General features: G+C 46.5%; 1 protein-coding gene across 3 annotated transcripts in view; it reads right to left on the reverse strand.

Moving 5' to 3' along the window:
* USP42 (ubiquitin specific peptidase 42) overlaps positions 1-16,070 on the reverse strand; it is a 32,549-nt gene extending 16,479 nt beyond the window's left edge. The window contains exons 1-5 of one of the 3 annotated variants that reach the window (XM_037134820.2): positions 15,570-16,070; positions 10,146-10,395; positions 7,337-7,537; positions 2,642-2,752; positions 942-1,044 (exon numbers count right to left, since the gene is read on the reverse strand). In XM_037134820.2, the coding sequence (XP_036990715.2) occupies positions 942-1,044; positions 2,642-2,752; positions 7,337-7,537; positions 10,146-10,386 (656 nt within the window). In that variant the 5' untranslated portion in view covers positions 10,387-10,395; positions 15,570-16,070. Of the gene's footprint in view, positions 1-941; positions 1,045-2,641; positions 2,753-7,336; positions 7,538-10,145; positions 10,396-13,085; positions 13,559-14,930 lie in introns of those variants that run through there. The other 2 variants (XM_037134819.2, XM_037134822.2) reach the window with 2 other exon arrangements.
* Between the last annotated feature and the right edge of the window lie 1,992 nt (positions 16,071-18,062).

The following is an 18,062-nucleotide window of genomic DNA, read 5'->3' on the forward strand; positions in this document are numbered from 1 at the left end:
AAGAAGACGTCAGTACATGTGGCAGCCGGAGGCCAGTCTGCCTGACCGGGGCGCAGAGAGCGTGGAGAGGCGGGCAAAGCAGGACTGGAGGGAGGAGGGGCTCTAAGTCAAGGCAGGAACTTGGCCCCGTCGGCACGAGTGTGACACTGGCTGTGAGGCCTGGCTGGCAAGGGCAGGGACACAGCACGTTTTCCTGTTCCATGGGCCATTCCCAGCCCCACGCTGGGAGCCTGGCGGAGGGCAGCAAGGGCAGCGGTGGGAATGGAGCGGAGATTCACCAGGTGCACTTGGCAATGGCAAGTGGGTTAGCACCTGCTGGCTAATGGTTTCTCCTACCTTCCTCTTGAGTCTGCATTTATTTTTTTATTGATTAGTGAGAGAGAGAGAAAACACAAATTTGTTGTTTCACTTATTTATGTATTCACTGGTTGCCTCTTGCATATGGCCTGACTGGGAAGGAACCTGCAACCCTGATGTATCAGGATGATGTTCTAACCAACTGAGCTACCAGGCCAGGGCTCAGGTCTGAATTTAGACTTATTTAAGGAAGAAACTTCAGGAACTGGTGACTGAGCAGAGGGAATGAAGACCCAGGGAACAGACACAGGTGTCAGAGGCTGGAGGTCAGCAGTAGGACACAACCGGAGAGAAGAGGTCAGTCAGATCTGCATGAGGGAGCCAGTGCTAAGAAACTGAACAGTGGTAAGACGGATGTTCATGTTGTGCTGCCCATAATTAAACAAATCCAAGTTGGTATAGTGAGCACACCGTTTTACCTTATAACTGGTTTAAGGTAACAACGCACGAAACTTGGGGAAAGGCAGTGCAGGGTCAAAAGGCAAAGCAAACACAACTCCGCGCCTTTGTGTAAAAGGCTACACCAAATTCCAGCAAGACGGAGGCACACGGGGGTGGAAATGACCGGGGCTCCGTGTACTTACTTATTGCTGCCGTTCAAGCACGCTTTTTGCATAGCATCAACAGTGTACTGAAGGAATTCGTGGGCATCTTCTTGGTTTCCAAACCGGAAGTGCCTAGCTATACCTACGAAGTTTAAGACGAAGCTTTATCAATCACATCACAGGCCCAGGCTGTGACCCCCAGAAGTTGTATCTCCCAACAGTACGTTAACTAGAAAAGCCTGGTTATCGTTTTACAAGGGATCATCACGAACCCGTGTGACCGGAGGAGCCAGGGCCTTGTCTTTAGACCATGAAGAGCCCACACGGGCTGCAGCTTCTGGGAGCCCAGGGGGAGGCACAGAGATGCTGCCCGTGGCTTCCGCACGTTAATAAAGTTGTACTGGAATAAACTCAACTTTATATTGTCTCAGAAATGTGTCCACGATGTTACGTTAGTGTGCACATCTGAAATCTGGTGCTGATCTCTGAGAGCCCACGCAGAACATCAATGTCCAAACCTCCCCAAACTCTATCCTTTTTACCTACACAGCATATTCTCAGTAACATTTCAGTCCTATTTCTAACTGAACAAACAGTTGCAAGACAAAATTATATAAGAAAATAAAAAGTAAATAAAAAATAAAACATCATATATAGAATGTTATGCATATGAATATATGTAAAAATATATCAACTTCAGTCTATAATTGCCAATATCCTAGCATCCTGACCGACGAAATGGCGGTTTCATGACTCGGCCATGCACGTGGGGGGTGCACACACAGCACTGACATTTCCTTAAAGTCAGTTTCTGAACAAATACTGACATTAACAACATCGGTCATGCCTGCTGTGTGTGCGTGCGTGTGTGATTAAACAGGGAGAAAGCCCCCGCAGCTGAACGCTGTCAGGACGCACTGATGTTAAAAAGCGTCTGGGTCGTCCGCGCTGGCCTGTTAGGGGCCCTGCGCGCCACTGTGACACCACCTTAGTCTTCAGCAGCTTTTTAGGCAAAAGGGTCACGGTCTGTAAATGTTCACTGTCCACCCCTGTAGTCACCTAACCAGGTATCAGAGTAAGAGTTGGGCTTTGTTTTTTTCCTGGCACGCATGTTTTACTCCAACTCAGCTAGTTAAGATGATGTAGAAGTTCACTGCAAACACAAAGTGCGTGAGAAAATCTCATTCAACCTGTCAGTACCATTACAGTGCAAGAGAAAAATGTGGAAGTCATCTAAAAATTAAATAGAAAAAGTAAGATTTATCCACAAATTTGCTAAGCTATGAGTATAAATTTTTCTTTAAAAGTATAACTAACTTTATTTTGGCAATTGCTGTCACTGTGAATAGTGTAATATTCACTAACTAAAACTAATTCAAGACAATTTAAAGAAACCCGTGGGACATTATTAGAGTTAGTATTACTCAGCATAGAAATCCAAATACTAGGAGAGGGATCATAAGATTATCAATGATTTTATTAACAAATTGAGGTTTTAAAAATTAAAAAATTTCTTATATTAAACTGAATACTCTTTTTATATTGTCATCTTTTGCTTTAAGATTTCAAAATCTGTTTTATGTAGTAAATTATACTAAAAATGTTATTAAAGGCAACTCTATGTATGATAAAGTATGTTTGTTTTTGTAATATACAAGGGGGCTCATCTTTTACCAGTTAAGCCATTAAGACCAACTAGCTAGTAGATACTGACATCCGTAACTACAGGTGATACTCACGCCGCATCTCGTTAATGACAAACACCGGCTTAATGACGTCCCCGGGGTTGCTGAGGGCCTGGGTGATGTGCGCTTGCATGGTGCACATCATACAAAACCCTTCTGCGTGACCTGGAGGACGAGAGAGAGCAATGCTCCAAATCAGTGCACCGACTACCTACACATACTGGCCACGGAAACGGGGGCACGCTCCTGAAATGAAATGGCAGTCGCAGCCACCGCATGTCATGCACTGCACCATACGCTTTTGTTCATTTTTCATCTTCATCTAATTCTCCCTAAACCTGGAGAGAAGACCGGAGCTCGGAGTTAAAAATTTGCCCAATGTCACATAGCCGTTAAGTGACAGGCACATAATAACCAAATCATACTCTGATTTCAAAGCCTGTGTTCTTAAGGACTCTCTCTAAAATCAGGATATAGATCTCTCTTGAAAAATCAGGATTTCTCTTTCTCACACCCCATGTGTCCCAAACAGTGAAAGACTGTCTCCCACAGTCTTTCTGGGGCCTGAAACCTCTCTGTAAATACTGGGCTTTGCTGGCCACATAGGTGTTCTCTGTGGCTGCAGCTGCTGTTTTTATTTTTCTTTACAACTTTAAAAAAAATTATTCATTTTTTTTAGAGAGAGGGGTAGGGAGGGAGCAATAGGGAGAGAAACATCAATTGTTGCCTCTCATACATGGGGACCCGGCCCACAACCCAGGCAAGTGCCCTGACCAAGAATCAAACTGGCGACCTTTCCGTTCATGGGCCGGCCACTGAGCCAGGGCTTGACAACCTTCTGAAGCGTGAAAACCATTCTGAGCTCATGGCTGAGGATGCTACTGGCATCTCGTGGGTAGAGGCCCCAACTGCTGCCACACCCCCAACCCAGCACAGGTCAGCCCCATGCCACGGCTCGGCCTGCTCCCACCCACGGCGCTGACGCTGAGAAATGCCTCCTCAAACCAAAGGCTGTCAGGACCTGCCTAGCAAAGCTTTAAAAGCCTTGGAAGGACCCAAACTATTCCCAATTAACGTCATTGTGCCCCCAAACAAAAAATATTTATAGGAATAATATAATTTTTTAAATCTAGCACCCGACAACATAAGTTCTAAATAAAGAGTACAAGGCAAAGAAGCAGGAATGACCAACAATGAGGACAAATAAATAGAAACAGGCCCAGAAATAACAGAGATTATAATAGAGTCAAAAGACAAGGACATTTACAAAGACATTATACATGTATTTATGTTTAAGGATGTATTAAAAAAAAACAAGAGCATGTTAAGAAGAGACATGGAAAAAGGTCCAAATCTAGTTTACAAATGAAAAGCATAATTTTTTTAAATTTTATTTATTTATCTTTTGGAAGGGAAGGGAAGGAGAGAGGGAGAGAAATATCAATGTATGGTTGCTTCTCTTGGGTCCCCTGCTGGGAACTGGCCTGCAACCCAGGCATGTGCCCTGACTGGGAATCAAATGGCAATCTTTTGGTTCACAGTCCCGTGCTCAGTCCACTGAGCTACACCAGCCAGGGCACAAATGAAAAGCATGATTTCTGAGAAGAAAAATACAGTAGACACAACAAAAGAAAATACTAGTCAATCTGAAAACTGTACAAGTTACCCATAATGAAACACAAAAAAACCCAAAAAAACTTAAACAACAAAAGATGGGTGTGTCGCTGAGCTGCGGGGCCGCTTCCAGGCGTCCCTAACACGCACGGGACTGAAGTCCTCCGGGAACCGATGGTTGTCTGCACAGGCGCAGCGCAAAGGGGCTGTTTGGGTGACGGACCAGTTTTCTGTCCTGACTTAAGGTGGTGGCTACATGAATCTATACCTGTGTTAAAACTCACAGAACTGTACACCAAAAAAAAGTTGACTTTATTTTACATGTAAAAAATTTTGTTAATAACAGAAAGTTATACAAATTTGAAATAGTAAACCACAAATGTTAAGAACCTCAAGAAATCCCAAACAGAAGAAACGAAGAAAACTACCCAAAGGACTATTCTGTCAAATTGCTTAAAACAGCAATGAAGAGAAAAACATTTCAGAGCAGGAGAAACACAAACACAAGTACATGGGAACAAAAGTAAAACTGACAACAGACTTCTCAGAAGTAACAGGAGCCGGGCCGGCGGAGGAACTAACGTCTCCGAAGTGCTAACAGCATCAACACAGAATTCTGTGCACCGAGCAAGCATCTTCCACAAACAGAGACCAGTTTCCACTTCTGGGAAGATGGAGCAGAGTGTTCTTCCCCGTCCCTCCCACTTAAGTGCCGCAAACGCTGAGACACGTATGTAAAACGAACGTGAGACTGTGAGACACAGAGAGGAGAGACAAGCTCGCATCCTCAGGACCCAAGGAGTGAATGGGGGTGAGCTCCCTGGGTTTTCTTTGTGCCTCACGTATTCCAGACACGATGCTAAGAGGCCAGAAACTTGCAAATACTAAACGAATGGAAAGAAGAAAACCCCAAAGCAGTTTGTTTTCTCTAGCCAAAGGACAAGGACAGGGACAGCCTGGCTAGAGAGAACACTTTCAGACTGTAATCACTGCACTCTAGGCAGACGCGGGGGAAACAGTGGCCCACCGCTCCGCCTGCCAGCCAAGGAGCCTAGACTTGCACTCGCAAGGCTGTAACGAGACGTCGCTACCCACCCACTGAGGCAGTGTCAGGGCAGGTGGGTTAGAAGCTAGAAGCTTCATTCACGCTAGGTAATAACCACACCCCCATCCCACGTGTCAGTGAAGATCAAGTAAGAAGCCTAGACTTCCACCCACCCAAGAAGTAAAGAGACACCTCCCCCCCCAGGCCCTGGGGCAGTGTCAGAATCAGGCTCCCCACCATCACCCAGGGATAAAACGTCACCGCACTGTCAGTGGGGGCCGTCTGGGAGCAGGAGCTCCACTCCCACCCAGCAGGAACAAGGAGCCCTGAATGCCCACTCAGGCTGCCCACAGCAGCTGAATGGGGAACTGGACTTACACCCTCCATCTAGTGTAAGTTAGGGGTGTCAAAGAAAGACAGCTAAAGGAACATTCGGTGAGATCCGGTGTCTTACAATGTAACACAAATGTGTCCAGGTTTCAACCGAAAATCACTTCTCATACTAAGAATTTCTCAAACTGAGTTTAAAAGACAACGAATACCACGGCTGGTGTAGCTCAGTGGATTGAGTACCAGACTTTGAACAAAAGGGTCGCTGGTTGGATTCCCAGTCAGGGCACATGCCTGGGTTGCAGGCCAGGCCCCCAGTAGGGGGCGTGCAAGAGACAACCACACATTGATGTTTCTCTCCCTCTTTTTCTCCCTCCCTTCCCTTCTCTCTAAAAAAAAATAAGTCTTTGAAAATAGTAAATAAATATGTACACTTTACTATGTATCAATGATACCTCAATAAAGCAGGAAAAATGGAGAGAACAGAAAACTACCAAAAGCATAAAAGACAAGTGCCTAATTCTGGACACTGGGGCATCTGAATTTTGGTCTTGTCGTCTCTCCTGCTGTCCAGGTGCCAGGGCTGGGTTTCCGTCCACACCCTACTCTCATTAGGCACAAAAGTGATAGGAAAGTTGTCTGTGGGGAATGAATTATGGACTCAGAAAGGCAGAAAATGCAGGCAAATAGAACATTCATTCTGTAATTTAAAACCCTCTGGCACAACAAACAACTCTAGGCAGTGAGTCTCTTGGTGATTTTCCTTTGATTTCTTTAAATTTTTCTGTACTTTCCAAATTCTTTATAAGCATTATTTTGCTCTTTGGAGGGAAACAGTTTTAAAAGAACCAGTTTAAATTCTCCATTAAGTAACAAACTATTCAAAAAGAAACCAAGGGGCTTTTTTTCACCCTGATAATTAATGAACAGCCACCTGAACATGCATATGCAAATCTGATGCTTAATACAGATCAAAGAACAGGGAGATTTCACTTAGGAAGGATGAAGGATATTTACAATCTACGTGTAAGGTCAAAACCTGAAAAAACGGGTCTGCTCTAAATTCCGAACTTCACTAGCCATCCGCTGAGTTGGCTTTTACCTAATTATGGGCTGTAACACCACGATATGTCTGGGCTGATTTCCTGCCCTTCAGGCTGAAAACTGCGCTCACGCACTGATGGGAAAGTCCTATGTGAGCTTCCAGGCGGTTGGGGACAGTAACAGAAGGGCCTCTCCACTTATTTTCTTTGTTTAAGTCCACTTATTTATTTTTACTTAATCTTTTTTTTTTTAATTTTTTTATTTTTTTTTTATTTTTACTTAATCTTAATTGCATGTTTTCCCCATTACCATTCCACTAAGGCCTACAAGCCCCTAAGAGAGCCGAGCCTCACACCAAGGGCCACGGGCCCGAGGAGGCAGGTTTTCATCCTGCTTGTCCCAAGCTGTTAGCGGCAGACATTTACGTCACATTTTGTAGCCAGCACAGAAAGCCCAGCAGAGAGTTCAGAAATGCCAAACGCTGATAAAATGCTGCTTTTTAAATAACATCACAGGTGAAATTAGGTGCACAATGCTTCATATACACCCTGAACACAAATCCTGAGAGAGACTCCCTGGCCGGTTTCTGAAAGAATAAGTCAACCTCTTAGGGATCACAGAATTCTTGGCTTCATTCCTCACTTTCATTTCAGAGGAGAAAACATGCCGGTAGGTTAGTGTACCACAGCCCTGCACACGGAACACAGAACACTTACATGTCTTGGAGTGCTCGTGCGATAGCATGTAATTGGCGAGTGGGGGCGTGTAGGTCAAGCACTGCAGCGCCGCGTTGGCGAAGCAGGTGTTGCCCAGGTTCTGGAGCCCGGCTCCGACCCTGTGCGTTTGCTGCCACTTCAGACAAATCTTCTCAGATGGGAAAAGAACTTTTTGTGGAGGAGCAATGCCATCACCTAGGGCTAGAAAAATAAAGAACAAATATTTACAAACAAAGTTTTGTGTGCTATTTGAAGCCAAACAAATACCAGTACATCGAACCTGAATCTGTTCAAGATTCTAAACCTTATTAAGAGCTAACGAGGAATACAGGGGGAAGGGACACTTTTAACAACAGAACTCAGAAAACAAAAAAAGCAAATAAATAAAAATGGGGGGAAGACACCAAAAAATCCTTCAAACAAACAAACAAAAATACAAATAATTTTTAAAAAAGGAAAACAATGAAGGCAGACCTCGGGATGTGGGGAGCTCTAGCCCTGGACCAGTGGGTCATCGCATCCCGATGCGCCAGGACCGGGGGCCCACGCCCCCATCGGGCACACACGGGACCAGCAAATGTGTTCGCAGGTGGAACAGCAAACCAGTTTCTCTCTCTCCCCCTACCCCTTCCTAAAAAAATCAATAAAGAAGAATTTAAAAAGAAAAATGTGGGAGACCGAATGATTTGGCTTCTTCAATACACTGCAAGGACAATGGGGGCAGGGGTTACAAATTAAAAGAAACTTAAAAAAAATCCACAAAATGCAAAGTGCAGACCTCGTTTGGGTGTTCATGTCGACAGTCAGCTATTAAAAAAACTGTATGACAACCAGGGAAAATTTAACACTGACTGCGTTTTTAATATTAAAATGTTTTAATTTTTAGAATGAATTTAGATCTACACACTAAAACATTTACAGATAAAACATGAAGTCTTGGATTTTCTTTACATGATGGGGAGAGGGGAGGAAGAAGCTGGTGGAGGTGGCCATGAATGACAAATGTCAAAGTTGACTGATAAGGACACAAGACTTCATTATAATTATTTTTTATATCTATAAAATTTTTCACCATAAAAATGTAAAAAAATAGCCCTGGCTGGTGTGGCTCAGAGGATTTGAGTTCGAGCCTGCAAACAACTGCATGGTCACCGGTTTGATTCCCAGTCAGGGCACACACCTGGGTTGTGGCCTAGGTCCCCAGTTGGGGGGCATGCAAGAGGCAACCAATCAGTGTATCTCTTGCACATCTATGTTTCTCTCTCCCTCCCTCCTGTCCCCTCTCTCTAAAAATAAATAAAATCTTTAAAAAATAAAAATAAGCTGCTTTAAAGAAAATAACATTTAAAAATAAATACCACTACCATCAATAGAAAGTGCAGGGTGAGCCGATTCTCTGTAACATTTTCTCTGGACGGTTACACTCGGTCCCACCACCCCCACCTCCTGCCCTGGGTGCCCGCACCTCCTGCCCTGGGTCCGCACCGTCCACCACAGTTGGCCGTGATGTCGTCCCCATTTTACCAGTGAGACAACAGGCTGTGAACTCGGGCTGCTGGGCACCACAGTGCACACTTCTGTGTATTCTATCTGTAGTCTTAAAAAGATTTTTATCTGTTTTTAAGACCTATTAACAAATTGTTAGACCGTAAACAAATTGTTCACGATAATATTCTCATAAAACTCTTGCGAAGCTCAGAAAACAACTTACTTAGGATGGCTCCTAATCACCTCTAGCAAGACTACCTTTTCACAAGTCTGCCAGTTCCCTGCCAGTTCCTTGGTGCTACCGAAGACTGCGGTGCCCAACATGCGGGTCTCTACTTTAACAGGGACGGTAAGGAGTGCATACGTGCTCAAAGGTAAGCCTCGGCTCGGTGGGGAGTGGAGGGCAGAATCAGGGAAAGAGAAATGAGCCACAGACAGTAGGACAAAGGCCCTCCGTTGAGGGGCTGCAAGCTAAGTCCTAAGTGAAGCGGGGCAGCCCCAGCAGCTGGAGTCAGTGAAATGATGTCCTGCACGAGAGTCTTGCTGGTGAAGGCCTTACGACCGCCATGTGTAACAATCAATTAAATTGCTTGTTTTTCAGTGTGAACTCCCCTCCCCTGCCCAAAACACCTTCACCAAATCTGGCCGCTCCGCCCCACACCACAGTAGCACATTTCCAGGGAGGGCTCAGGACAAGGGCCCAGCTATTCTCAGCCACTCAGCGTTCTAAGTAGGAACTTTTCTACTTAGAAAGCTGCTAAGTAGAAACTTTTCTAACCCATTTTCTTTGCATTTCAAAGCTTCCAAATCGAAAAGTCTCAGAAAAGTGCTAACTAAAGAGTCAATGTCTTATTTATCTGGATGAGTTCTAACCAACATAATATTGACATTAACTGCTCTCCTTCAAAGACCTTTATTCCTATGGTTGAGTTTAACTCAGGAGAAAAAAAACGGTATTTTTAAAAACATCTTTACATTTTTAAAAGACAGATGTCTACTTAGGAAGCTATAGTTAATTGACAAGTTAACAAAATGCTTGCCCATCTCAATTCAGTTCTCACCAAGATAAAGCTTATTCTTCAACAAATTAGAAATAAAAGAACTATGAATATAGTAACTACAAATAATCTACCTTGTTATAACACATGTTAATCACGAGCGAGCATCAGAGGAAAACGAAGATGGTCACAAGGTAACTCACAGCTCTGCCGGCCACTCAGGCGGCACCGCCTCTTGCAAAATAAGCCACCCTCAAACTACCAACCCACTGCCAGCATTCGCACCGGAGTTTCTTGGAGTGGTTCTGTCTGTGAAAAAGTACCTTGATCCTTCTGTGGTGATGGTTTTGATTTATCAGGTACAGATGAACTTGAATAAACCACAGCACCAGGTACTGGTCCTAGAGAAAGTGCGTGATTTGAAACATCGTTTAATGCAGACACAGCACCCCAGCTGGCAGGCCCTGCATCCATGTCTCCAGGTGAGACCGCCCCAGAGCTGCCGGGCTGGTTCTGATAGGACGACAGGTCTGAAGATTCAGAAGCTTTGTCAACTATGGTCATTGTTCAACTCTGCAAAAGACAGAAAACATGCACTTGTTTCAGAAGATTAGAAAAGCAATCTCCATATTCTACTATTACACCTTGGAAAGTTATTCAAGCCATTTTTAATTATTTTCAAACGAACCATTCAAATATAAAAGCAACTGTATATTTTCAGTTTGTAGTCATTTCCTTGAGACATTTAGTATTGTGCTACTCTGAACATATCAACAATTTTTAATTATAAAAACTCCAATGGAATATTTGATTATATTTTGTCATTCTATTCCATGCGTCTTAAATTTCTGATACTTCAATTCATACTCAGGTACCTCAATTTCCAATTGTATACATTTATCAAATGCCCATGTATTTTTCTTTCTGTTACCTAAAACCAGAATGTGAAATGCACCAACACACATGACTCAATTTTCAATCCATATATAATTCCTCAGGGAAAAGCCTCAACTACACAAGGAGAAAAATCTAGCTTTAGTTTTGAGCATAAAGTCCAAAAGACATTGTTTGAAAATACTTTGCATTTTTTAATGTATGGGAAGTCTCGCCTTTGAAGCACATTTTTTCTGAAGAAACGTGTTTATTTGGTATATATGACTTTTTAAGTGAATCACACGACACACTATTGACATTAAACTGGAACATAAATACATATTATAAAAGTACTTAATTATAATTTTCTGAATCCTGTCTTAAAATCTTAGGGCTGCCACTAATTGAACATCTTCTATGTGCTGGGCATTGTATTAATCGCTGAACACACATTAACTCATTTAATTTTCACAATGGACCTATGAGAGACCGGACAGAATCCACAGGGTCTATAAATGCACCAACTAGGCCTGGCCGGTGTGGCTCAGTGGACTGAGCACCATCCTGTGAACCGAAAGGGTTGTGGGTTCTGTTTCCAGACAGGGACCAGTGCCTGGGTTGCGAGCTGGGTCCCCAGTGAGCAGTGTGCGACAGGCAGCCACATGTTGATGTTTCCCTCTTTCTTTCTCCCTCCCTTCCTCTCTAAAAAGAAATACAATCTTTTAAAAAATAAAAATAAAATGCACCAATTATAATCCAAACTAGTCAGCACCTGGGACCAGGAATCAGGTCTAATGTTCCCAGCTGGGGTTCCTTCTGGTCATACCAACCTGGTCAATTGACTACTTTTAAGGACATTTCTGAGCCCTGGCTGGTGTGGCTCAGTGGATTGAGTGCTAGCCTATAAACCAAAGGATTGCTGGTTCGATTCTCAGTCGGGGCACATGTCTGTCTGGGTTGTAGGCCAGGTCCCCACTGGGAGGCACGTGAAAAGCAATCACATACTGATGTTCCTCCCCCCTCTTTCTCCTTCCCTTCCCCTCTAAAAAAATTAACTTTTTTTAAAATAAAAATTTCTTACATTGCCCTGTGGCATCCAAGTCTGGTATGTTGCTTTGTAGATAACCTTTCAAGTGTGCCCTGACCGCACCCATCACAAGATCCTCCCAACACCTAGCCTTGGCAATGACCTAGGAACTTCTGCAAACACCTGCTGAGGTCCAGTCCCACCTACTCCCTCTGGGCTCTGCACATGCTGTTCCTTTTTACCAAACTCTCCCCCATCCTTCCACCTGCAGCCAGTGAACACTTCTTAGAACTCAGTTTACAATTCATTTCCCCTGGGACACTTCCCTTGACAACCTCCTCCCCCAGGACTGGGTTGCACCCCCGCCCCCAGGCTCCTCAGCACCCTGTGCTGATTTATAGGGCAGCGCTTCACACCTATTACTGCTATATGTTCCCGTTTGCCCCTGACCTCGCATGCAGAAAGCTTCCCGTACATGTGTTGGACAAATGACTGAATTCTGGAGATGGAGAGTAACCAGTTATGCTTTAGCACCAGTTTGTGCTGAGTGATTTATATACTATTTAAGGCTTTAAAAATTCTGAAGTAGAAATAGCCTTTAAAACTTATTTCAAAAATATTTAGTACACTAAGGATTGTAAACACACGTGCCTATGCCATCTCAACAAGTGTTACAATGCACTGTCTGCTTGCAGTGAGATTTTGTTTTAACCCTCAAAATTTTGTTGTAATTAAGGCATGATTACCTTCCCCCAAACAGTATATATAACCTTAAGAAAACTTTTGGAATCTTATGTAAAAACGTAAGAAGCGTAAAGGCTATTTAGATCTTTATCTAGTTTGTACTAGATAAAGTACAAACTGAACTGAAATATTAAGTCAATCTAAGATACTGGATCTTCATTCAGGAAGAAAACTTGAGCCCTATAATCCAAATAAAATGTACACTTTTTTCATCAAAGAGTCCAAAGAAATTATGAAGCATTGTGGAGACAAGAGTAAGAAAACAAAAGAGGAGGAAGAAGGGAAGGAGGAGGAAAAGGATGAAAACCAAAACAGCAATAAGGGAAGGTTAATGTAGCCTATTTACAATGATGTTAAATAGAAAAAAAAAAACAAACCACCTAGATTTTCTCCGGATACACATCCCTCCAGGACAATCATTAACAAATGACCAAATAAAACCATTTTACTGACTCAACTGCTTGTTTTGAGAGGAGGGAGGGGTTCCTATGTGGGGGAAAAAAAATTAAGGAATGCCTACAACTCAGTCACCAATAACTGTACAGCGTTTTGATTTTGGGATGACAAACCAAAACCATCCATTCATCTTCACTTGTACATTCAGCCAATGAATTCTTACCCTAACACCATGAGGCATGAAACGAAATTCCATCTGCTACAGAGATAAAACCCTTCTAGGAGCCAAGCAATGTTGTGCAGAAGCAAGGCTGCATCCCCTTAGAAGTTCTTGACTCCCAGCAAAGCGTTGCAACATCACTGTTATAAATCTCAGGACTTCTAAGCAGCTACTCCAGTGAAAAGTTAACATTTCTCTCAACATGTCCTGGTGATAATACAAAAAAGTTACAAAAGCGTGTTGGAAAAAAACCAACTACTACATGAATCAGGCTGAACGTGTGTGGAAGGAGACAAACTCTTCACCAGTGTTTCCTCTGCTCTTATTCAAAAGTCTTAAAACTCTTAGCCTCTTACACGGTCCTTCCCCCTTAGTATTTCTACCAAAAGACAGAATGCATTTTTCTTCTTCATAAGTATGTGCTATTTAAACATTGGGGCACACCACATACATTGAGTAGTACCAATACGTGTAAAAAGAAACTGTTACACTCTGCTACTTCCTAAACAATGTAATCCACCTTCTTGGACAAGCTTTAGGAAGGCACAACCTTGATTTTAGCTATTTTTAAGACAACAAAACAACTAAGCCTTAATTTAAACCTTTACAGAACAGAGTAGACTTGATTCAATGACACGGAAAAGAAAGTGAAACTGACCTTAAATAAAAACAAATAAGTGAAACTGATTAGTCCTATCCTCTACCGCACTTTGAATGAAGAATATAGTCAAAAGAGTAGAACTGTTTCAAATTTACAAGTCTTAAAAAATATTGAATCGCCACAAAAATGTATGTGAGCCTATAACACTGCTGTTATCTAGAAAAAGAGGCGTTAACTAGTTTTCCAACCACTTTCGCTGTTATTTTAGTGTATTCACTTTAAAATAACCAACGTATTTTCCCACACACAAGCAAGCCCTGAGGCCTTCCTGAATATAAAAGAGCTATTCAACAAAAGTAATCTCGACTGCATTCATTATAACGAGGTTAAAGTCCTACATTGTAGAACTTCGTTCCCATCGAATCTTCATTTCAAACATCTGAAACTGATCTGCTCCTCCCCGACCCCCTCCAGGTAAGCGGGCTCTCCCTGTCCCGAAGATAAAGAACACGACCCGGGGACACACGCTTTGGGGGACACGCTGCGGGCCGCCGGCCCCTCCTCCCCGAGGTGCCCGCTCCGCTCGGCTGCCGGCGAGAGGGACTCGGACACCCGGCGGAGGAGCCAGGTGGACGGCCCCGCGAGGGCGGACCGGTGGGGCGGGCGGCCCGCCGAGGGGCACCGGGGTGGGAAAGTTTCTCTCTTTTCGGGTGGAATGGGGGCGGGGAAGCGAGTCCCGGGCTCTGAGGGGCGCTCGGGGGCGGGAGGCAGCAGCCACGCGGGGGGCGGTGGGCGGCCAGGGCATGCCGGGCTCCGCGGCCGGCACACGCCCACCCCGGGCAGCCCTGTGAGGGCCCGGCCGCCCCGGAGCCGCCCGCCGAGCCCGGCCCCCGGGCCGAGGGGGCGGACTGGGGCCGGGTGGGGGTGGGAGGGCAGTGTCCATGGCAACCAGGGGGTCCGGCCTCCCGGCGCAGCCCGGCTCGCCCGGCTCTCCCGGCACCCCGCAGCCGCGGCCGCCGCCCCCTCCCCAGCGGCCTGGCTCGGCCGGCGGCGGCGGCGCTGCCACTGGTGCGGCGGGGTCCCGGGCGGCCCGCAGCGGCAGAGGACACGGCAGGCGAGGGGCCGCGCCAGCGCCCGGCGGGCCGCGCCGGCAGAGGGGCGGCTGGGCCAGATATGGCCGAGGCGAGCCGAGCGCTCTGCGGGCCCCACGCCGGCCAGCAGCGGGCGGAAAGGAGGCGGGAGCTTACCTGACCCGGCTCGGCGCTCGCTCCATCCCCCTCGGCCGCCGCCGCCGCCGCCGCCGCCGCCGCACACAGCCCAGCCGCCCGGCGGGGGACAATGACGTGCCTCCATCCGGGCACCGCCGCCGCCGCCTCCGGGTCAGCGACGCGTCCGCAGCGCCCCGCCAGGCCGCCAGGGGGCGTGCCAAGGCTGGGTCCGCACGCGCCGCCGCCCAGGGGTCGTCGCACAAGAGGCGCGGCGCGCAGTTAACGGGCCGGGCGAGAGCGGGAGGGGCCGTCGCCAAAGCGCCGCGGGCGTAGGCTGGGGTGTGCGCGTCACTGGAGCGCCAGGGCGGGAGGACCGCGCTGATTGGCGGGCCGGGGGCCGGCTGAGGTCTTTTCCCCCCGAGCGGCCGGCGGCGGCCGCGGGGCTCTAGGGCAGACGGGTGATAACCCCTGAGTCTGTCCCGGGGTCTGGCCCGCACGGGTGCACGCCGGGCGGGCCGCCTGGGCCTCCAAAACGGACACGAATCCGGGAAATCCTCCCTCCTGCGCTTCTCCGCTACGACTGCGGCGTTCGTCCCTCGCCCACCCCGGCCCCCAGCGGCATGCCCGCAGGCCGTCAGACTCCACAAATTGTGTTACAGGAAGCGGAGGATATTACACCTGAGTCAAGAAGAGGGCCGAGCCGTTGCTGTCATCTCGGATCCGAGCATTCCCAGTCTTTGGGGGCACCTAGACCGGCGCTTGTTCCTGAGTGCCAGATCCATACTTCCTGCTGCTTATTGGATATCTCCACCGCGAGGTCCAACAGAGAACGAAGTGATTCGTCCTTGCTTCTCCCCTCCCAAGACCCTGCTCCTCTCTTTTGGGTTTCCTGCTTTAATTAAGGACGTGGCCCTCTTCCTGCTCAGAGTTGAGTCCCTCTTCCTCCCGCATCCGGCGCGTAATCCCTAACACCAAGTTACACCCGCCCCGCCTGCCTGGGGCAGAGATCGTGACCCTGCTCCCCGAGGCGACCTTTCTCCTCTCGCCACGCCCATTCGCTCAATCTGCACCCCCAACACACTCCCGTCAACCTTCATAACACAGGATGAAGGTTTCAGAAACAGGTCACAAGTAGCTCCGCTCCGCAGAGCCTGCAGCCACTTGCTTGGCCCGCAGAAAAGTCTAAAACTGCTTCGCCTGGCAGTGAGCTCCACTTCCCTTTCCTCTTTTATGTGTTCCAGCCATGACGAACTTTACCCAACAGCCAGCCCATTCCTACATCTGCTTATAGAAATTCTTCCCTGGGCCTCTTCCCTGAAGTCGTAAGATCAGAATCTTATGACTCCCCCTACAGATCGCATATATCTTATGGTAGCGTTTATTTAAAACTACTAAGGAAGTGAGTTTCAAACCTCCGAACTTCAGTGCCCACTTTCGCAATTAACAGCACAACCTACTTTCTGATGAGGAACGGTTATGGAATTTCAGCCTCGTGGCCCTTTCAACATTATGAAGAGCTTTGGAGGAACAGGCCAGCCCGTAGGAATGGACTCACGACGCGTGCCTGCCTTTTCCCAATGACTCTCAGATGATTAAATACAGAATGGGAAGGAATTAAAGAGCCAAATTCTTAATGTTTACCTGGGCTTTGTGATATTTCAAAATGCTTCTTTTTTAATACTTCACATTAGAAGCTTGGCTTCCAACTTCGTTTTCCATTTCACAGTCTATTAAAAAACCGCCCCTGCAGCCGCTTTTTTCACACAGTACCTGATTCAACAGGTCGGAAAAGGGATTAAAAAACAAAACCAAAACCATCCCTTAGCACTCCCTATCCAGAACAGGCTTTTGGAGGAGGGAATTGTATGCCCCCCTTCCCCTTCCTCGGTGCCTTGAAAGCAAACATAGTGACCCTTTTCCTCTAAAGAGGTTCAGTGCCACTTTAGAGCAAACTGGCATCAATGGAGACATTCCAAAGGATGTTAGGAAGTCCGTGCCTGCAAACATTTGGGCCCTTGGCTGAGAAGGCTGAAACTTGCCCTAGAAGCTCCTTTCCCTCCAGACAAGAGCTTCATCCACAATGAGTGCTGTTTGGAGATTTTACTTTGCCTCTAACAAGCTGTGTGACCGAAAGGCAGTCAGTTGTCTTTACCAGCATTGACTTCATGCTAAGGGCAAATTCCTACTCCAGGTAATCACAAGAGCAAAGAGCAGAAGGTGCCCTAGAGGGATACAGTAGATTTTCTGAGGTGGGTGGTCACATAAAGCACCCCCAGGGCTCCCTTTTTGCTAAGGGAGTAGGAACATTTCATAGGGGCAAATAGTTCTTTGGGTCCCTCAGTGTGTCCATTGGGCCCATACTAGTCATTTCCCTGGTTCTCAAAGGTAACGTCCAAATGGTCCTACTTAGCAGATGGCAGAAGTAGGTTCCTTACATTGGTTCCTTAACTTGTAAGCCATGAGCTTTTGTAGTAGAGAAAGCCATGCGGACGCCCCAAGACTACCCTCTCTGGCCAAAAGAGGAACCCTTGGGGGGAATGCCCCAGGAGAGAGCCCCGCTCAGAGTTGTAGAAGAGGCAGGGCTGTGGTCTCTATCATGTGTCCATTTAATTCCCCAGTCTGACCACTGCAAAAAGCACACAAATCCTGGCAACGGGCTACTGCAAACCTAACAACAAGAACTGATCTAACACCAGCTTAATCCCACCATGGCCCCCTCCAGTCCTTGGAGCTCTCCTACACCCATAACAAAATGGGATAGTGCTTAGAATATTGTAGTCAGTCTTTGTTCTGAGCTCCTTTGGACAAACATAAACCAAGCCCCTGACCACATTTTGCCGCACAACCAGAGAAGAGGAAAGGGGCCGGGGGGGGGGGGTACCTACCTTTCATAATGAGTGCAGGTGACACCATGGGCAGACCTGGCCCTGCAGCTTCAGGTATAAATTCCAGCTCCAGCTTTTATTCTTTGGACTCTCATGAAATGAAAGGCTGGTTTAATTTATAAAAGCCAACTGTATCCTAATGGATAATGGACACTCCTTCCCACCAACCCAACATAAGATAGACTAGGAGTTCTCAGGGAGGATGGATTTCATTTTCTGAGGACCACTGTTCCCTCTGAAGGGACTCTGAGATCACGGCCCACCACATGTTTATTTTTAGGTGACA

The sequence above is a fragment of the Artibeus jamaicensis genome, unplaced genomic scaffold, assembly GCF_021234435.1.
Source record: "Artibeus jamaicensis isolate MK-2021 breed Jamaican fruit bat unplaced genomic scaffold, CSHL_Jam_final scaffold_3151, whole genome shotgun sequence".
NCBI classification, from domain to species: domain Eukaryota; kingdom Metazoa; phylum Chordata; class Mammalia; order Chiroptera; family Phyllostomidae; genus Artibeus; species Artibeus jamaicensis.